This window comes from Pristis pectinata, chromosome 14, assembly GCF_009764475.1.
Source record: "Pristis pectinata isolate sPriPec2 chromosome 14, sPriPec2.1.pri, whole genome shotgun sequence".
NCBI lineage: Eukaryota > Metazoa > Chordata > Chondrichthyes > Rhinopristiformes > Pristidae > Pristis > Pristis pectinata.
This window is the reverse complement of record NC_067418.1, coordinates 37,883,697-37,905,889: the sequence shown is the minus strand read 5'-3', so window position 1 is coordinate 37,905,889 and position 22,193 is coordinate 37,883,697. Positions and strand designations below refer to the sequence as shown.

General features: G+C 40.4%; 2 protein-coding genes across 3 annotated transcripts in view; one reads left to right on the top strand and one right to left on the bottom strand.

The window, feature by feature from the left end:
- The window catches only part of slc22a18 (solute carrier family 22 member 18), a 93,740-nt gene extending 81,095 nt beyond the window's left edge, over window positions 1–12,645 (bottom strand). Inside the window, exon 1 of the mRNA XM_052029046.1 lies at window positions 12,332–12,645. Within this exon, the coding sequence (XP_051885006.1) occupies window positions 12,332–12,439 (108 nt within the window). The 5' untranslated portion in view covers window positions 12,440–12,645. The remainder of the gene's footprint in view (window positions 1–12,331) is intronic.
- Window positions 12,646–12,810: 165 nt separating this feature from the next.
- Window positions 12,811–19,337, top strand: tssc4 (tumor suppressing subtransferable candidate 4). Of its 2 annotated transcripts, XM_052029047.1 has the most exons (3): window positions 12,811–13,212; window positions 15,624–15,696; window positions 17,855–19,337. In XM_052029047.1, exon 3 carries the CDS (start codon window positions 17,934–17,936, stop codon window positions 19,005–19,007), a length of 1,074 nt encoding a protein of 357 aa, XP_051885007.1. In that variant the 5' UTR covers window positions 12,811–13,212; window positions 15,624–15,696; window positions 17,855–17,933; the 3' UTR covers window positions 19,008–19,337. The 2 variants fall into 2 exon arrangements, with proteins under 2 accessions (XP_051885007.1, XP_051885008.1); XM_052029048.1 differs by lacking the exon at window positions 15,624–15,696.
- Window positions 19,338–22,193: the final 2,856 nt, after the last annotated feature.

The following is a 22,193-nucleotide window of genomic DNA, read 5'->3' as shown; positions in this document are numbered from 1 at the left end:
GGCTGTTTTCCAGTATTATAGAAAGATGCAACTCATGGCTTTTGTAATGTTGGGGTCAGGATGTATTCCCTTAAGAATGCCACACCAGCAGACTGGTTCTGCCCAGTTCTTCATTGAACACTTGCAGCAAATGTGGAGAGGGAAGCTAGTTACCTGTTACAATTTTAAAGGGGTGAACACCCAATATTACATTAACCACATATGTTATTTTCTTCCTTTAATAAAGAAAAATATATTCAAAATAACTGTCTAGTCCTGGTGTTTCACTTTAGCCCAAAGTCTTCCACATATTCAGATTGAAGAAATTTCCTTCCAAACCTGGTCGCATGCCTGTTCCTCTCATGGGATGTCCTCCTCTGCAATTATAAGATATGAAGAGGAGTGTGCTGTGTGTCAAGTCATCATTATCTTCTGCCACATCTGGAGTCTGTTGATGCAAGCTTCATCCTCAACTGCTGCTAACTTTTAATGGTCTTTGGTGTACTCATCTTCTTTCATCTGCCTTCAGTTATCCTCCTGCATTTCTGGTTTCCATGTCTGGTGAACAATATCTGCATGTTTATCTGTATTGCGTGGCTGAAGTGACTGCTTGTTTTGAGGAAACCTTCATGATCCTGGCATTTATAAAAGGCATGGCTTTATCAATCCTATCTACAGAGTAGTACAATACTTTCAAGAAGAGTGTGCAATCTTTCTGGTCTACTGCAATTCAATTCAAATCATAGTTCTCTTGAATGTGGTTCATCACCTTAAGAGAGTATCTCCCAGTCAGCTTCAGCACAGTCCTGTTATACATCAACAACACAAAGCTCATTGGTTTCAACTGAACTGCTTCAAGGTTGCCTGCTGCTTTTGTGAGAGCATTAGATGATTCTCCCAAACAGAAATGTCACTGGTTGCCCTGTATCAACCTCTTGAAGATATATCCAATGGCATTCCTTCCACAAAAATGATGATTGACACTGGGTTCATTGTGTCCATCTGGTCTTCTGGATCGGACATCATCTCTGTCCCTGCATAGCTCATCTTCGCCACTGAATGAATGTTTGATGTCTGCTTCAATGTGCTTTCTTTGTAAATTTATCCAGTTCACATTTTGTGCACTTGTTTCTTTATATTGTTTTCTCAGCTTCTCATTTCAGCATCCACAATACTTACAACACCAAACGAACTTATTCTTATTGTGATCTCTTGCTTCACTGCACGCACTTCCTTCTGTTGGTTGTTCAGCATTTCTGATCCAGCTTGGATTAGCTCTGCAGCTTTAAGTCTGTATGCACATTTCAATAATATACTCTCTCACATCAGAATCATTCCCTCAACCAAGTCTCCCACATTCCACAAATAATCAGATCGCCGATAACAGAGTTCTTCAAATGTGCAAAAATGCAGTTATCTGTTAACAATCTTGGCCCCATTCAGAATGTATCAAAGATAATGTAAAACAGTTGATTTAAATTAACAAGGATACTTTATTAAATGAAAGAAACACCCACAGGGAGGAACACTGGCAGACTGTTCTGTCCAGTACTACACCAATACATTTGTGCTAACAGAGCAGTTAGTCACATGCTACAATTCTTAAAGAGGGACTCATCCATTATTGTAAGCCATACATGTCACACAAGGCAACGTTGAGGAGCTGTCCCTCATTTTCCAACTGGGCAATTTAAAGCTTCTGATCTCAACATGGTGTGTAATAACTTTCATCGTAACCACTGCTCCAATTTTCAATCGCACAACTGTTCTGGTATAACTATATTGGCTCTGGACCTACCTTTAATTTCTTTATTCATCCCAATACCACAGCTTTTGCACCATTATTTCTTTTGCTATTTAATCACTCCTGCTCAGATACAGATCTCCTCTACCATTCTTTCCTTCCTCACTTTTTAAGCTTGGCTCAGCACTTGCTTAAACATTTAAGCCCTAACTTCATCCAATTCTCAGGAAAGGTCAACAACTCAAAACCTTAATTGTTTTTCATTGTAAACTACATTGGGACATCCTAATTACTCTGAAGTACATTCCTGTTATTATTAGGAAAGTATGTTAATCAATGTGCACAACGCAAAATTTCCAAAACAGTAAATGGATAAGATAGTAAATGAATAATCTGACCACTGGAGAAGGAATAATGGCATCAAGAACCTTCCCTGCTATTCTTCAACTGGCATCACAGGATTTGAGAAAGGGAAATCTCATTTGACCAATTTATTGGAATTCTTTGAAGTAAGATGTGCTGTGGATAATGGGGAACTGGTGGATGTAGAATACTTGTATTTCCAGAAGACATTTGATAAGGTGACACATCAAAGTTTATTGTAGAAAATGAAAGCTCATGATATAGGCATGGATAAAAGACTGGCTGGCTAACAGGAAGCAGAGGGGGCATAAATGGGTCTTCTGCTGGTTGGCAAGATGTAGCAAAATGGTGTGCCTCAACACTTACATTTATATAAATGACTTGGATGAATGCTCCAAGGGTATGGTTGCTAGGCTTGCTGATGACACAAAGATAAATAGGAAATTAAGTTGTGAAGACATAGGGAGGCTACAGAAGGGACAAATGAGGCATAATGTGGGAAAATGTGAAATGGTCCATTTTAGCAGGAAAAACAAAATTGGTCAAAATGGGGACAGATTGCTGAGCTCAGAAGGCAAGCTTCAGTAACACAGGGTTTTGGTGAGACTTTATCTGGTACATTGTGCACAGTATTGATCTCTTATTTAAAGAAGAGTATTAATGCATTGGTAGTGGTTCAGATAAGATTTGTTAGATGAACACCTGAATGGGCAGGTTTCTTTCTGAAGACAGCTGGGACTGAGACTGGTTCTATCCACTAGAATTTAGAGGAAGAGGGAAGTTGATTGAAACACAAGATCTTCAGGGATCTTGACATAGTGGATGTGGTGAAAATGGAAAGTCTACAGATGCTGGAGATCTGAAATAAAAACAAAATTCTGAAACCACTCAGCATGTCAGACAGCATCTGTGGAAAGAGAAACAGTTTATGTTTCAGGTCCAAGATCCTTTGTCAGGAATTAGGTGCCTGTTTAAAAATGAGTGCTCACCCATTTATGACACGAGGTAGAACTTTTGCCTGAATATTGAGAGTCTTCCTCAAAAGGTGGTGAAAAAAGGGGTCTTTGAATATTTGTAAGGCAGATTAGATATATACTTGATAAGCAAGAGAGTGAGAGGTCATCATAGATAGATGGGAATGCAGAGTTGTGGTTACAATTACATCAGCCATGATATTAAATGGCAGAGCCGGCTTGTGGGGCTGACTGTCCTCTTCATACTCCTACTTCTAATTTGTACCCAATGGGACATAGATGGAAATATAGTTTCAGCCCTTGCCTGACAAAGCTGGCATGCTCTCAGTAACAAACTAAAGTATCACAGATTTTGCAGTCTTCTGAAATGGGACTTGAGGCAGTGTCGAAACAAGTTACTGGGAGATGACAGCTGACAAAAATGACAGATCAGGAAGATATTAGATTATATTAAACTAACTCTATTTTAAGGTTTATTATGTCTGAAGCCTTAGTTGGTAGCAATAGTTTCTCTGCAGTGATCTGTACCTCAAATCTTACCCCCGTCCACAATGAACATTTTTTAAAACAAAAAACAGCCACTAATTCAGCTGCATACTCAATCTTAGGGCATTGGTAGGAATTAAGAATCACACAATCATATTTGCCCAACTACCTTTACCCATGGTCTGTGCACTGGTATTTGGACAGGCTGAGGAAAACAACACGTACATAGTATAGATTCCTTCAAACAGAGAAAAATGTAAGGGTTATTTTAACAAAATGTTTAAAACTATAGAAGGCATGGCAAACAAGCCACTTCCAGTAGTTGAGAGGTCTACACTAATGGTACATGTCAGTTTTCGAGGGAGGGTCAGACTGGGAATTGCAACACTGCATACGTATAACGTCATCTCAACTCATCATAACCACCCTATAGGACAGCCTAGCCAAGGTATTCAAAAGTATTGTGGCATATCTCATGCAAATGGTTCCTGGCAGCAAAAGATTATCATCAACCTTATCAGCTTGAACCAGAGGCACTATATTGCTGCATAATCAGTCCATTCAGCTCCACTACAAATTACCCTTTGACACTATTGGACAACTTTGTGTTTAACTTTTCAGTACAAGCTGCAGCCATTTCAACTTCCTAACGACATGTTTCTTCTAAATGTTCACTCAGTGAGAAGGGAAAACAAGCTAGTCATTGAGTGCCAGTACCTGGGACGTAGCTAAAATAACCCTGGAATTGACCATTGGCCAAGTCACCAATAAACATCACCACTGCCAACTTTATAAAGAGAAGTCACTCCTAAATCAGCTGAAAATAGTCAAGCCCAGGACACTTTCCAGCAACTCTGGCAGCAACATCCCCAAACTGAAATCTTGATCTCCACCTCTCACCATCTTTTGAGTTAAGTATGACTCCAGCCTGTGAACAGCTTTCCCTCAAATATCTATTGTCTTCAATTTACTAGGGGTCCTTCCTCAAAACTATCAAAGGCTGCCATGATGTCAAGAGAAGTTGTTACTTCAAATGAGCTCAATTCTTTTCCCCACATTTCAATCAAGGGTACAATGAGGTCTACAGCCAAGAGACTTGATAGATCACAAACAAAGTACCAAGGAGAAAGTCATTGGCAAGTCATTGCTGCATGATAGTGCTGCTGATGATGATGATATTTTCTATCACTTTATTGAAGGACAGTAAAAGATTTGTCCTGCTTTATATGGACAATACACACCTTGGCAACTTTCCTCTTTACTGGGTAGATGCTAGAGTTACAGTTGTGCTGAAACAGCTTGACTAAGGATGGGAGTACAGCTCATCAATACAGCCAGAATATTGTCTGGTTTTGTACCTTTTGCTAAATCCAGTCTGCTCAGCTATTTCTTGATAGCCCAGAATAAATCCAGTTGTCAGAGGGCAAAAATAGACCACACATTTGATCATTCCAGTTGAATACGCTTGTAGACCCCTCAACATTGCCTTTTGAAACATATTTACTAGGTCCTGCATTGTTGAGCATGGTGATCTGATAAAAATGTGGAATGAAGCAATGAGCTATTTTTGTGACGAATGAATTGCATTCGAATTGGGTTCAAGGGTATTTTCTGATGTAATTCACCCATTTCGTACATAATATAAATAATAGAAAAGGACAATTTTCTTGTGCCAAGTCCAGCAATGGAGCAGGAAGTCCATTGCTCTAGCATCTAATCTCAACTGTAAGCTGCTACCTGCAGTTGCAGATGTTAGGAACTCTCTGACCAGAACAACACTGCTCGTACCTCTACTGAACCTCTGACTTAATATGAGCAAAACTCATGCCTTTATATTTGAGTTGAATGTGGGAAAGTGCAAAGAACTACTCGATGTGACATGCTCAGCTGCAGGAGGCTGCTCTTTGTGAACTGAAAGGGCATATGTCCCAGGTGGGAGTGAAATCAAGTTGAGCAGGTAAAAATGTAAATAACTATTTGGGGGTCTCGGAGGTTTTCCAGATCAAGACCATATGTTCCCTGGAGAAGAAAACAAGGAATGGGGTTGCTTTGAGAGCCAGCAGAGACTCAGTGCGCCTAATGGCCTCCTACGTCAAAGAAGTGTAGGGGGCAGGCACGGTAGTGTAGTGGTTAGTGTAATGCTATTAGTGCCAGTGACCCAGGTTCAACTCCTGCTGCTGTCTGTAAGGAGTTCGTACGTTCTCCCCTTGTCTGTGTGGGTTTCCTCTGGGTGCTCCGGTTTCCTCCCACATTCCAAAGACGTATGGGTTAGGAAGTTGTGGGCATGCTATGTAGGCGCCAGAAGCGCGGTGACACTTGTGGGCTGCCCCTAGAACACTCCACGTAAAAGATGCATTTCACTGTGTGTTTCGATGTACATGTGACTAATAAAGATATCTTATAGAAATGGGAGTGGCATCCAAAACTGGAACTTTCTGGATTAGCAAAGTTATAGAGCTTAAAATAAAAACAAAGTTTTTTTTTTGTTTCTAATTCATTAGGATCAAGCAGGATAGAAAAATTATACAGGAGAAGTGAAAAAGGTCCAAGGAAAATGTATGAGAATGGAGTGAACGGTAACATTTAAAAGGTATCTTAGTCTTTTATATAAAAACAAAAATGACAAAAGATGAGGCATAAAACAGCAGCTGTTTTTGTAGAGGCAGAGGGTACAGTTGAGATACTAAATGTGGTGTGTGCACGTCTTTTTAAGAATACTAATTATATCACCACTTGTATATAATATGTCATATTGATCAGCAAGCAGCCCAGTTATATGAAGTACAGCAAACTTTAAAGAGTTCTGCTTACCGGGATATATGATAAATATTGTCAAACTTCAACAGTGACTGGTTATGCTTCTCTATTACTAGGGAACAATTCACACTTACCAGCATTATAAATGGTAGTGACAGGGATATTGATCATGAGCTACACAGAGCATTAATAGTTTTTTTTAAAATAACACTCTTTCTCCTTTCCAATAACTGCAATTGTGAATCAGGATACAAAAACCTGACAGCAAATCTAATTCTACAGAGACAGAATCCTTTTGATTGTGGTGAAAATGCAAAACAATGCATTCCTGAGACGCAAAGTGATACAAATGGACCCTTGCATTTCAGGGAAGTGACAGGAAACTAACATTGTTAAACAAGTGAATTATAGCAACAACCAAGGTACCACTGGGTTGGAATGGAGAGAATGTTTATGGCATGATAATGCAGGCAAAATGGCAGTGACAGTGATAAATACCTGTCTAAGAAACTTTGTTCCCTTCAACAAAACCATAGAATTATTGCACGGTGTATGAGAGAATGGATTTGTTCTTTCAGGCTAATAAAACGGAACTGGAAGAAACAAGAGAATGCCCAATATGGAAGAACAGGCAAGATTACTCATTAAAGCGAGTCAAAAGCATATGCTTTCCAACCTCACAGGCCCACAGAAAGTTCAACGTCCCATAAAGAATTGTCACGTGTATATTAGTTGACTATTACTACCCCCATGTTGTGAGAAATCCACATGGTTGTCACGTGACAGTAACAACACTGACCCCTGCTGACCGGAGGACAGCATTGCTCCTCTGATCGGAAGTGATACTACTGTCAATCAAGGTGTGGCTCCACCTACCCCTCAGGTGTGAGAGTACCTTTTGCATCTGAACCTGCCTGACCAGTATCCTTTGTCTCTGAACCTGCTGACCATTGGCTGTGGCAGGAATCTTTGACTCCCACACCATTGGCTCGTTTAAATCACAACAGTGAAGCTCCACCCAGCCTCTTAGCACCATAAAAAGGGCTGGCTCCCCTAGCCCTGTCTCTTTTGATGACCCCAGGAGTTGTGAGACAATGCTGCAGAGATCATTGGTAAGAATGCATCACTACATGGTCAGGGAGCGTTAAGGGCCAATGCTAGTGTGGGATGGGCATTGAAGTGTTATATCCTGAAGTTGTACATTGTTACTGTGTGCTTGTGTGTATTATTGTGTGTGAATGTATTTTACCCCAGTTGCACTTCCCCTCTCGGGTTTGTGGTATCCTGTGCGTGAATGAGCGCGTGTCTGTTCCCATCCATTCTGTCCTGTGTTTGCCTTTGTGATTAAACTAATTTTGGTCTACAAAGTTCAAGTCCAGAGTCCTTGATCCTTAAGACAGTTAAAAGAATGATTTCACACAACACCCCAGTCACTAGAGGATTACTGAATGCTATTAAATCTGGATATTTAAGCTGAAGATAAATTAAATGGAAGATTGACTACGTGGTCACTTTCTGTGAACTGTTCAAACAATGCAACTTTTGAGTTCTTAGAGCACTGCAGAACTTTTTTGTCTATGATTACAAGAGGACCCAGTCCAAGTCATTGGGAATAAGGGACTTTACCTTTGATACTGAGCTCTAATCTCCATGGAGGTAGCTGTGAAAAAATGCCATGAAACTTTGCCCATTGGCCTGCAGCACTCTGGAATGTGTGCAGGTAATTCTGCCCAAGTATTTTGAACTGCACATTGACTCAGGAAGTACAATGGGTGGGCACAAGGTGCATAAAAGCAATTGTTTGCTATTTCAGGGTATCAACACATTTCTTTCCAGAAGAAATGACGTTTTCCTTTGACTATTAGATTAAGACAATAAAAGCTTCTGACAACAATAGCTATAAACAAGGAACTCTAGAAGTTGAAGACAATTACATGGATTTGGAATGGTTTAGCTCACAGGCCCAAAGATATTTCAGGCCACGATAGAACAGCTATAAAGTATGACAAATGTCAATCCATCAAGGCCCCGTTTTAATCGTAACTGCTACAGACCAAGAAAAACACTTTTTCTGGAACAAGTCCTGAAGAGACTCTACAAACACCAGGTGTGACTTGAAAGGGGCAATTGTGCCTTTAAGAAATAAATGATCTATTTGGGAGCTCAGTAAGATTTACAGCCAGTCAAGAAGAAATTCAAGGCTATCCTAATGATAGATTTCTACATATGTTTCAGAATTATGCTCCTTGTTAAGGATATTGAGGTACAGTGCAAAATTCCTATCTATGTTGCCTATGACACTGCAATCGTCTGTGAAAGGAAGATATGAAATAGATATGTATCAAAGTCCAACAGAAGGTATGTAAAAAGTGACTTGCTGCTTGCTCACAATTACCTGACTAGAACACTCCAGTTGGGCATGCAATGCCTCAAATTATGGAATCAATGTGTTAATTAGACATGTAATGGATGATGGTGCAGAAAGGTTCAAACCTCTGCCTCAAATATGAAACCTAAATGAAAAGAAATATGCCCAGGTTCAAAAAAGTTTATTGGGATCAAAACAAAATGTCACCAATTTCTGCTAGGCAGACCATTCATTCACCTGAGTCACAGATCACATGATGCTTTTGGCCACTTTAGGGCCTAAACCAAGCAGAAGAGTTTGGGGCGGGGGGGGGGGAAAGGGGTTGGAGGAGAAGTTATAGGGAGAAGATGCGACTTTTGGTGGGATTATCTCGGAGCTGGCAGAAGTTGCAAAGGATAATGCATTGAATGTAAAGGCTGGAGGGGTAGAAGATGAGTAGCAGGGAAATACTATCATTGTTCTGTCCCGGGGAGAAGGGGGTGAGAACACATGTGGGAAATAGAGGAAATGAAGTTGAGAGCTTTATCCACTACAGCAAAGGGGAAGAAGGATGACATTTCAGATGCATCAAACAATCTGCTGGAAGAATTCAGCAGGTTGAGCAGCATCTGTGGGAGGAGATGAATTGATTACATTTTGGGTTGAAACCCTGTATCAGGACTGCCACCTCCACTGAGCCCTGTTGCAGGGTTTTGACCCAAAATGTCATCAATTTCTCTGCTCTCCCAGATGCTGTTCAACTCGCGAAGTTCTTCCAGCAGATTGTTTGTTTCTCTAGATTGCAGCCTCTGCAGTCTCTTGTCTCACATTCCAGATGTACCAGGGCTGAATGCCTCATCATTGGAACAAATATGGTAGAGATGAAGAAACTGGGAAAGACCCAAACAAACATTCCAGGTGAAACAGTGATTCACTTGATCTTCTTCCAATCTAGCCCACTGCATTCAATGCACACAATGTGGCCTCCCCTATGTTGCACGTGCCAAATACAGACTGGGTGATTGCTTTTCAGACACCTGCATTTAGTCTACAGGGACAATCTTGAGCTTCCTTGTGTGTACAACTTCAATTCTCAATCCCACACACATTACAAACTGTCCATTTGCGGCCTCCTTCATTGTCATAGTGAAGCCCAATGTAAATTAGAAGAACAGCATCTTATTGTCCAACTGGGCACTTTGCAACCTTCTGGGCATTGAATTTTCTAACTTCAGGTAAACTGCCCTCTCAACTTTTCCCACAATCATGCTTAAATCTCTTTCTCAACCTGTTTCTTTAAAATGCTTTGCTAATGGTCAATCCTCACCTGATCTGTCTAACCTGTCTCCACATAATCTTTTGTCCTGCACCTCTCTTCTCCACTCCTTTCCCTTCCCTCTTTTGTGTAAACTGACACCTCTCCACTCTTCCCCAGTTCTGAGGAAGGGTCATTGACCTGAAACACTAACCATTTTCTCTTTCCCTGTATGCTGCTTGACAAATGAACTTTTCCAGCATTTCTATTTTTGTTTTAGATTCCAGCGTCGGCAGTTGTATTTGTTTTACAAACCAGGCAAAACGTAGATTTACACATGCAGTAGCATGCAAAAGTTTGGGCACCCCTGGTCAAAATTTCCATTACTGTGAATCACTAAGTGAGTAGAAGATGAACTGATCTCCAAAAGTCATAAAGTTAAAGATGAAACATTCTTTTCAACATTTTAAGCAAGGTTAGTTATTATTTTTGTTTTGTACAATTTTAGAGTGAAAAAAGGAAAGGAGCACCATGCAAAAGTTCAGGCACCCCAAGAGATTTAGGCTCTCAGATAACTTTTACCAAGGTCTCAGACCTTCATTAGCTTGTTAGGGCTATGGCTTGTCCACAGTCATCATTAGGAAAGGCCAGGTGATATAAATTTCAAAGCTTTATAAATACCCTGACTCCTCAAACCTTGTCCCAACAATCAGCAGCCATGGGCTCCTCTAAGCAGTTGCCTAGCACTCTGAAAATTAAAATAAGTGATGCCCACAAAGCAAGAGAAGGCTATAAGAAGATAGCAAAACGTTTTCAGGTAGCCGTTTCCTCAGTTCGTAATGTAATTAAGAAATGACAGTTAACAGGAACTGTTGAGGTCTGGAAGACCAAAAAAACTTTGAGAAAACTGCTCGTAGGATTGCTAGAAAGGCAAATCAAAACCCCCGTTTGACTGCAAAAGACCTTCAGGAAGATTTACCAGACTCTGGAGTGGTGGTGCACTGTTCTACTGTGCAGCGACACCTGCATAAATATGACCTTCATGGAAGAGTCATCAGAAGAAAACCTTTCCTGCATCCTCACCACAAAATTCAGCATCAGAATTTTGCAAATGGACATCTAAACAAGCCTGATGCATTTTGGAAACAAGTCCTGTGGACTAGTGAAGTTAAAATAGAACTTTTTGGCTGCAATGAGCAAAGGTATGTTTGGAGAAAAATGGGTACAGAATTTCATGAAAAGAACACCTCTCCAACTGTTAAGCACAAGGGTGGATTGATCATGCTTTGGGCTTGTGTTGCAGCCAGTGGCCCAGGGAACATTTCACTGGTAGAGGAAAGAATGAATTCAATTAAATACCAGCAAATTCTGGAAGCAAATATCACACTGTCTGTAAAAAAAAACTGAAGATGAAGAGGATGGCTTCTACAACAGGATACCGATCCTAAGCACACCACAAAATCCACAAAGGACTACCTCGAGGCACAAACTGAAGGTTTTGCCATGGCTCTCAGTCCCCCGACCTAAACATCTTTGAAAATCTGTGGATAGACCTCAAAAGAGCAGTGCATGCAAGATGGCCCAAGAATCTCTCAGAACTAGAAGCCTTTTGCAAGGAAGAATGGGTGAAAATCCCCCAAACAAGAATTGAAAGACTGTTAGCTGGCTACAGAAAGCATTTGCAAGCTGTGATACTTGCCAAAGGGGGTGTTGCTAAGTACTGGCCATGCAGGGTGCCCAAACTTTTGCTTCAGGCCCTTTTTCGTTTTTGTTATTTTGAAACTATAAAAGATGGAAATAAAAAAGTAATCTTGCTTAAAATATTAAAGAAATGTGTTATCTTTAACTTTATGCCTTTTGAAATCAGGTCATCTTTTACTCGCTTAGCTATTCACAGTTACAGAAATTTTGACCAGGGGTGCCCAAACTTTTGCATGCCACTGTATATATAAATATCCTATATCTATAATAGTCAACGTTCAATCACAACGATACCTAATCAAGTCTATTCATTACAAGGGAGAAGCTGACACCAACTAGCAAAAAGAATAAATGAGTGGTTTGCAACCGTCCTCATGGAAACGAATCTACCAAAACCGCAGTAAAACTAGATTAAATGGGATTAAAATACAGGAGGACTGCTTGAATGGTTGGCAAAAAGTAAAGTATCTCCGCCCAGGTGAGATGCGTCCTCGGCTGTTTGAAACTTAAGAGATAGCAGACGCAACGCAATGTGTTTTTATTCAGCAAACTGATCAAAAGAGACCAATGTATTAGACTGAAATGAACTCAATTATAAACTTACAGCAAAAACTTTCAATCTCGGCTCAAGTATTGCGTAACCAGGAAACGCAATTCACCGTATACTAGCTAATCACAGATCATTTATTAGGAAAACTGATCTTCTCAACAAGTTCATAACTCACCGGCATGATTCCGTTCTGGATCCAGAAGCAAGTGGAATAAAGAGCCATGTTGAAGTGAGTTGTTAGAATGATGAAGTCCACCTTGGTATCTTTCTGATGACCGCTCATTATCGCCAAGCACAGACAGGTTTCACTCTCTGCGTAGAATTTAATTAAAAACCGGCCACTTGCAGCTCAATTAGCGGTCTCACTGACAGCTTTCAATCGCGGAGAACCACCGAGTCGAAGTTCAGTCCAGTCACCACTGTGTGGCCTATGTACACTGCCACTGCCGGCTGTGGTCCAATCACGGAGCTCGGCGCCGGAACCAAACAAGCGGCTGCTGCCCATTCCGAGCCCGCAGCCTGAGATGGAGGCGGGTCTAACTCTGAAAGACAGCAAGATCTTCACGCGGATTGGCCATGTTCTCGCTGCTTGGCTCTGATTAGTCCGAGTATCTACCAATCATCGTCAAGTCGGCCGGGCAGGAATGCCAATTGTCAGGTCAAAGACACATAACTGTACCGGATCAACAATATCGTCAAGCGCCGTGGCACCCCGCGTCAGAGCGCCGAGCAATATTGAAGGTTTTTGGAGAGGCATTGCGGGAGCTGTACATGGGAGCCGGGCGCCGAAGCCGCCAGTGGATTGAGGACTACAACTCCCAGCGCGCACCGCGCGGGGCACCGTTGCTAGGTGCCAACTGGCCCCTTTTGATCAGTCATTTCCGGCGAGCGGCAGTGAGAGGTGGGAGAAGGTTGTGTAACGGAACGTGCTGAGTCGTACCTGGGAGTCAGGCCGCACCCAGACCAGGGGGATATGGACCCGGAGTCACAGCTGAATGAAGATAGAACCGCTGTCCTTTTAGAGTTAAACAGTATTTTGTCCACCACTCGGAATCTGTGAGTTTTTGCGCGGGGGGGGGGAGAGGGTGAAGGGAATGGCGCGAGAGACGGCGCGCCCTGCGTCGTTTTACGTGCTTTCTGATTGGCTGGTTCCGTGAAGGGACGGAGCCGCCGGGCGCAGTGTGACCCAGGGCCGGGCCCTGACGACTAACCTTGTTCCATTCGTTTGATGTCTCTTTTAGGATAGCGGGGATTTTGGTGGAATAAAAACTGCAGATGCTGGCAAACTGAACTTAAAAATTTAAAAATGTGGGATATTCTCAACAGGTCGGGCGGCATCAAGTATTAGCAGGCCATTGAAGGTGTCATCGCGACTGACTACAAGGTTTTGACACCCGAGTCGTCGCCAACCAAACATTTGAAATTACGCTGTAATGGTTTGGTGGAGAACATTTAGAATGGATAGCTATAAGAAGCAGTGAGAATAGAAATTGAATGGATAATGTTTAAATAACTTTAATTAAAATTACAAATAGTAAAAGTATAATCAAAGTACGGGGCAGAAATAAAAAAAATGCTGGAAATATTCGGCACGTCATTTAGCAACTGCGGAAAGTTGAATTATTTCTTCTGGTTGAAGAACCTTCATTATATCGGTAATTCTTTAATACTCCAACATGAGGGACAGATTAGGTTCCAAACAGAACTTATTCTTTTGGATCTGAAATGTAGCAGGGATGCTGGAGAATAATTGCAGATTTCATTGTTTGTAAGGAATACCCAGGATATAGAGGGGCCACAGGAGATGGTCATAATTTTGGGTAGTAACATGTGAATAGAGAAGAGATTTTAGAAAGATAATGAGGTCAGTGAATTTGAAGAGAGAGAGAGAAAGGACAGGAACAGCAAGGAAGATTCAAATCATCAGGGTTGAGATGTTACAGTGCAGGTGTTGTGGTAGGCAAGAAAGGAATATTAATGCAGATTTCTTACTGTCAATCTAGAAATGACAACTCTGTCCCAACTCTGTTTTCTATTAGTTAGCCACTCTCCTACCCATGCTAATGTATTAGTTTGTGAACAGGTAGACAGTCTGGAGAAAAGTACATATGTAGATGATAGTCTGTTGTCTGTGGGTGAGATTAGTCCTCGGCATATGTGCAGGGCTAGAAGTTGATGAGAAAGGGTGGAACAGTTTGGGTTTTGCTCATAATAATGCTTTGCAAATACATTGATTATCCCTTCAGAAAACATTAACACAGCTTTGAGCTCAAGTAAACAAGATTCATGGTTGGAATACTAAGAGGAGATTAGGATACAGAGTAGTGATGGACAAGAAAATATCCATGAGAATGAAGATGAAATGTGGCATGACTGAGTATTGGGAAAGTGAAGAGGTGGAAAAGAAGCAAAAAAAAAAGGGCTAAAAGTGAAGGCTCTGTTAAAGTTGACAACATAATTCTGTCCAGTTATAGGACAAGGAATTTAATCTCTCTGGAGTGACCCTCCCATCTAAATGCCTTGTATTGGATAGAGTAAAAATCCTTGAACTCAGCATATTTGGTTTCTTAGTGCTCTAATATCTAATTAACCAACTTTAGCAATCCACAAAGCAAAGTTCACAATTTTTAGCAGGTTCGGGTTCAGTGGGTAAGATCCTCAGCCCATGCTGATCCCTTGTTGATCTACAAGGTAAAGGCATCAAAGTCAGATCATTTCTAAACCCTCAGTGGCCTCGGAACCAGATCATGAAGTGTGCTAAATACCTGAAACACAAAGTTACAAGAAGTAAAAGGAAAACTATCAGTTCTTTATAACATACAATACTACCAATAAATAAGATCTCTCTGCCACAACTGAACATTTAGGAATTTGGAGCCAATAAGCCTTCCAAAATTCTGGAATAATCACTGTGCCATAGGTGACCTAATAGACACTAAACATATTCCACAAATGTTCAGCAGTACTACTGGAGCTGTAAGGAAAGCAGTCATAGAGACCATTCATAGCGTCCAATACGCTGAAAGAACAGTTGTGTATACTCATCACTATTTGCCATAGAAAGGGTTACCTTTAATTGTCTGACATCACATAAAATAATGAAATGACTTTATCTATCTCAAAGTATTTTATGTAAAGTAAACTACATTGAAATAACTTGAGTATGGTGAATCAATTCTAGTCGTGTTTATTGAGGGGGGAGAAATGTAGGCCCAAATGCTGAGTATCTCTGCCATTTGGAATCGTGTTCTGAAGTTGAATGCTCACCCGTAGTTTGTATATAACAATAATTAATATGGATGTTATGAGATGTCATTGTAAAATGCAGTGGTAAATAGCAGCTTCAAACTTAAAAATGTTATTTTTTACATTTATTTGGATATCTGCACAGTGCTGGTGATGTTGTCCTAAAGGAAATTAACAAATAAAATTATTAATTTTAAGAGCTCCTGATGTTGTTTTTGCAGTGTGTGTGAGCTCAGGACCCTGGTAGCTTTAACAGACCGAGAAGGAGGGAAACTAGCTCAGTCTCAGAACAAAGTAAGTAAATTCCCCCAATGATTGATGTTGGAGGAGATAGTGTTGTAGTGCTTTGTATCCAAAGGGTAATTGATGGTGTGCAAATATATTTTGTTTAACATCCGGCAAAAATTGCAACTTCATTCCAAAAAGTGCTATCTTTTTAAGATTCCTTTATCGGGGCCTTAATACAAAATTTTCTGATACAATATGAGTTGCTTCATCGTCCATGCTGAACGATTGACTCTGACATAGTATGTTCTTTGATTATCAAGCTACTCCACTCCATTTCTGTTAATAAGATATGTGAAGAGTAGTGTCTTGGCAGTTAGCACACAACTTAATGCACTAAATGCAAACCTTGATGATTCAGAGTGTCTATGCAGAACTTGCATTTGTTCTACCATTGCCCCGTGCATTGCTCTCCCTATGGCAGCGGCAGAAAAAGCTGCCATAGTGGCCAGGCTAAACAAGACAGGTGAGGTGGTGGGTGGGAGACCATATTCTCCAGCCTGTCGGGCCACAATTCTCGCAATGAACTGACTCCTCTACTTCAGGTGGCTCCAAGCTGATCAATCGGTCAGTGATCCCTGCATGCAAGTCATAAGTGGTTGCAGATACTTATTACAGTCAGTGAAGGGCATTCCAGTGAATTATTTATTATGCTGGCCGTTGAAAAGTGAGGCTTAGAGATGCTATGTGCAGCACATTGATGTGACTGTGCAGGTTCTTTAAAGAAAGATCTTATTCCTGAAACTTGTGCAATGTTGTCTGTTTTATTTGCCAAGTTGATAACAAGTAGGTTTTCTCCCAAGAGCAATGACGAGCAATCTCATTCAAGGTGATTAATGTAGGACATGGAAAAAAAATACATTGTATGCAATAGAGGTTGCTAACAAGGTTGTAGAAAAGCAGATAAGTTATTTTATACCTGATACCAAAATGATGCCAAATTTGAACATGTTCCATTCTTAGCACTACTGACCCTCCCTAAAAGAAGCACAAATAGGAATATGCAAAGTAAAATCCCATCGTGGTATTTAATTTTTCCTGAAGTCTGAGTCCTGATGAAGGGTTTTCACCCATATGCGAACAATTCTTTTCCCCTTACAGATGCTGCTCGACTCTTAAAGTTCCTCCATTGTTTGTTGCTCCAGATTCCAGAGTCTGCAGTCTCTTGTATCTCCCTGAGACAAACCTAAACAGCTACATTGATAACTCTGAAAGTAGAAATTTCTGTCCAATTACACAGAGAACTTTACTTTTTGACTGCCTGACAATTTATAGACAACTGCCACTGGCTATAAACAACAGGTTTGTGGAAAGCTAGTAATATTAGCCAGTGTGGCACTGGGAACCTCATAATTGTCTTTGGTGCCTTTAGGCTGGGAAAATCAAAATTCAGCCCATGGTTCTGCTTTTCTTTGGTGGATCAGTGATTTCCCACTCAAATACTATGTAAGAATAGTATTTGCTGTATGAAGGTTCATAACTCAGAAGAAATGTGCTAATTAGTGCTTGTAGAACTGTGTCCCCTGCAAGAATTGTGACTTCTTTGAAATAAGAGTAATCATTCAGGTAGGGGAAGTTTAACAACTCTATTATTGATATTACTTTTGTATATACTATCAGATTTGAGTAATGATTTTTTTCTCTGATTAGTACTTCAATCTGTAAACATTTTTTATAAATATACTTAATTATTTTTTACTCTTTATTTTAAAATCATCCATATTCAATTGAAATCACTTTGTCAAATGATTCACTGCAGTTATTCTGGGAGAGTTTTGGTCGTGGTTGCAATATTTCTCAGTGAAGTGCTCAAACTGAAAGGGAGTTTATCAGACTTTGAGTAACGTTACTGATGAATTACTGGTTAGCTAAGCTTTTATTTAATATTGTTACAATAAATTAATATCAGTATACTGATTTTTATTGAGACAAAATAGTGGGCACCCAATGTATCAGTCAAATCTGAAACAACTATTTATCACTGTTTCAGCCACATTAATATTTAGATTTAAAATTTATTACTTATTTTTAATATACAAATACATTATTTTGTAAATAGTTTGTTACTTAAAATTTCCATCTGCTGAGCTTTGTACTGTACTACTATAGTATTTGCTGTATGAAGGTTCATGACTCAGAAGAAACGTCCTTGTTCTTTCCTTACCAGGCTGTGAGCTCCCTGGACATCTGGAAGCACCTGTTTGCTGCAGTGACTGCAGAAGACAACGGTCCATTGTTGGAATAAAATGGCAGATGGGGAGACCAACTTGGTTTCCACAGATCTCTTGCTTCTAAGAGACCCAGACCATGAAACTAGATTATTCAGTGATGTAATATCCCTCAGTGACACTGACTCGGAGACTAATCCACAATCACTTAATTCCATGTCACCTCTTGGCGAATCTGATCCAGATCCCTGGGACCTAGATGACTTGCTTGTTGAACCCCAGTGTGATTACATGTCAGATCATTCTCTGACCACTGTTGGAAACAGTCCTCCATCGCAGCTGTTTCAGCTACGGGGAACTAGTTCCGGGTTCACTTCACGTAGTCACAATATATTCAGTGGCTTGGAGAATGCAGTAAAATTTGATGCATCTCAGCCAAAGGACAAGAGGATCATTGAAGGAGAATTCAAACGTCCACCAAATCCAGCTCCTCAGGGAAAGCTGATAGAGGGTTCTCCTCCAGGATGCCTGAGCAGTTCTCCTTCAAAGAGAAAGATAATCATGGAACCTGCCAAAGAAAGGCAGAGCAGTGTCTTGTGTAAAAAGCCACATTCTGTCCCAGACTATCTACTGCATCCAGAACGCTGGACCAAATACAGCTTGGAAGATGTTCCAGAAACCAGCAATAAGAAAAATACAGCAGTGGCGTTCGAGTTCATGGATGTCTTGAAGAAACAAAGAAAAGAAAAATTTACAACAGACTTCAATGAAAGCTCCACTTCCTGTTGCAATCAAGAATCTGACAGTGTTGCTGGTAAAATCCTTTTCACAAAGCCATCCAAACCAGAGATGACCGAACAGGACAGTCCTGGCAATAAGCTTGATGTGATCAAGAAGAGAGAAAAGAAAGATGAACTCAGTCCAGTAGATCCTGGGCAGGTGGATCTGGCACACTTGGATTACAGTGAAGTCAAGGATGTGGAGGATGTAGAAGCTTGGTGGCATGATAAAGATGTAGGGGAGCTGTCAAAGGACAGGAAACAGATGACAACAGAAGAGAAGGAGCATGAGTCAGTCGTGTTTCATAGTGGAAGAAAAAGAAATCGGAAGAATATCCGAATGAAACTGAATAAAGACAGTGAAGATGACTAATGTCCACATGGTTTGATTGTAAGGCTGTTGATGCTTTTAAGTGGATTATCTTAAAATCAATATTTAGTTAAATATTCTTTCAAAGGATCTGTCTCCTTTTATGCTGTACTCTAAGTTTCCCAGGAAGGCAGCAATTAATTTTGTACAGCTATCTGATGTTTGTGTTATCAAGTGTATGTGGGGGGGATGGTGGGTGATGGTGAGAGAGGAAGAGGCAGGAGAAGTTCAGAAATGGGTAAAGTTTGTGATGGAAAAGAGAGAAATGATGTAAGACCTTGAACTGTAGTAAAAATGAAATGTACACCATTAATAAATATTTTATGCTTCAAATGCCATGAACTGCTGTCCATATGAGCTGTGATTTTTAAAAACCTCAGACTAAAAGAGTGAAAGGTGCTAACATGAGATTCTATTTGGCAACATTCAGGAGTTACTAAAGTGCTAAATTGTATTTCATATGACCAGCAGTGTTTGCCATGCACTGTGGCTTAACAATTATTAGCAGATAAATTTAAAAAAAAACAATTCATAAGTAGACATTGGTGGCATGACCAGTATTCATTGTCTATCCCTTATTGCCTTTGGGTTCTGATCAAGCAATCGGTATTGCTTGAATAGTGCTGAGCTTAGGACACTGTTGGAGTTGCACTCGCTGGGGTTTTCCATCACACTGACTTCTACCTTGTAGATAAAGGTTTTGACAACTCACCACAGGATAGTTCGCCACAGTATTTGTATGGCTAGTCCTGTTAAGTTGTTGGTCAGTGGTGTTCCTCCTATCTTTCAACCTCCACCACCTCCCCCAGCTGCTGAGTATTGATGAAGCAGCTTAAGTTAGCAGGTTTTAGGACTCTGCCCTGAGGAACTGCTGCAGCATTGCTCTGGGATTGTGACTGGCCTTGAACAATCTCAGCTATATTTCTTTGTACTAAGCTGTGCTATAAATCCAGCTATTGACTTCAGTTTTACTAGACCTTACGAAGGTAGTATTTGATTGAATGCAACTGTGAAGAAGTCATTTTCACTTCATCTCTGGAATTCAGCTCTTTTCCTCATGTTTAGCTGAAGGCTGCAATTATATTTGGAGCTGATTGGGTCTGGCAAAACCAAAATTAAACATTGAATGAGCAGGTCACTTAACAGGGCAATCAAATGGAACTTTAAATGATTATTGTTAATTATTTGGGAAAAGGCTAAGATAGTAAATGGACAAATTGAATTTGTTCTGCTTTGCTGAGCAGGTTATACCCAAGCAACTTTTTTTTTTACTTTGTCAGTCAGGTATCAGAATTGTAGCTGTTTTCTAAGTTTCCCTTGATGTTTGGCTAGTTTTCCAAGTGTAAGTAGAAGAGCGACAATGTTTTTGGTACCCATAATCTTTTATCCAATGAGCTCAAATGTTACATTTATGTAATTCTTTATTTGACATAGAGAAATTATTGCAAAACTGCAATTGTAAATAACTGCTCACTCAGTCATTCACACACATTCAGCAGTACACTTTGTCCCTCATTCCATTAATCCCTGTTCTCAAAGGAGTATGGTAGCACAGCAGTAAAATACTGGATTAGCAGCCAGGGTTTGGACCATTGATTCAGTAACATGGGTTTAATTCTCACCACAGCAACTGAGGAATTTAAATTCACGTGGTAATCATGAAACTGCTGAATTGTTATAAAGAAAGAAACCTGCCATCCTTATCTGGCTCATTTGTGACCCCAAACCCAGCAATGTGATTGCCTCGCATGGCAATTAGAGACAGACAGTGAAAGCTGTCATTGTCAGCAACATCCATGTTCTGCAAATGAATGAATAAAAAATACTTGCTTCTTAGGCAATTCCACACAATCATTCAAGAATATCATATCAATTCACCCACCTCTCACAATTGAAGGTCAACAGGAACAGGTTCACAATACTCCAGACTGGAAGGGGACCATCCAAGCACAGCTGGTTAACTCCTGTAGAGGATAGAGTCCTGGATCGGATGGCTGTTGGGGTAGGGAGCCCCAGGCCCCAAGAAAAGCAGAGCTTGTCTGAGAACTGCCAAGGTATGATTTTATTGCACCTCTGTCCATTGATCAGTACTAGATTCATCTATGAGCAAGAAAGCTCATCTCCAATCACTCTCCATTACATACATAAATAGGATATTAAATCTGTATATTAGCCAGGTGCAAATAATGACTCACAGCACACATATCATTGAGGAACACTTGGATGCAGACACCTGAACTGAATCTAATGTTTATATTGCAGGAAGGCCACATATCAGCACTTGCTTCCCAATCTATCTTAAGGGATCAATGCCACATTCTTGGATGATGCATCGACATGTTTCTTTACAAGCATACACTCCAAGGTAAACCATGGCTGCACATGTACTCAGATACTGCTCCCAGCCAAATATTACAAGGCAGCAATATTTAAGGATGCTTGTGACAAGCCACACAAGACTCAGAGAAATAAGGTTCCTATATCTTGAGAACGCTTAGGAGACCTGCATCATTGGTATGTAGTCAAAGCTTGTGGTTAGGCACATATTCATAATCTTGGATAGTTATAGATGATTTCAGCCTTTATTGAAAGTCTTAACTCTTGCATAAATGTGCAGTTGTTCAAAGCTCATTGCTCTGACCCAATTAACAAATGTAAGCTGAAGTATGCTGCAAGTGTTCCCACTGCAGTTCAGAGACATGCTTGGTGATTGGATCTATTTGCAGCTCAACATTGCTGCACTATCTAACCTTTTAGGCCTTCCTCAAAAAGGCAGGAAAGAGAAACATGAGCCAAAGCATGCTGGCCTGGAGGAGCTGCAATATGGTTTTGTTTTTGATCAGGTTTTGTGGGATGATTATGACCTATGTGTAAATATCAAACTATGACATTTGATATGCAATTGAGTAGAGTGAAATGTCAAAAGGGCTGTATTGTTCAAGATTTGGATGCAATTTTAAATGAAACCATAAGGCTAATGAGTGTATTTCTTTAGCAGGTGAAGCAATGACAATTTTAGCTGCTGCCTCAGTATTCCATTGAATTGTGTCCTTCTGATCTCATTAAGAAGTCCTAGAACTTTGTTTTATAGGATGCCTAGATATTTATTAATGTTTTCTGACTGCAAATGTCTGAAGTTGGATATTTGATGAGCACTGGCTGGGTTTGACACCAGAAAACTAATAGTGA

Coding starts and splice junctions, on each gene's coding strand:
- tssc4 (XM_052029048.1), top strand. CDS start 17,934: ATGGCAGATGGGGAGACCAACTTGGTTTCCACAGATCTCTTGCTTCTA.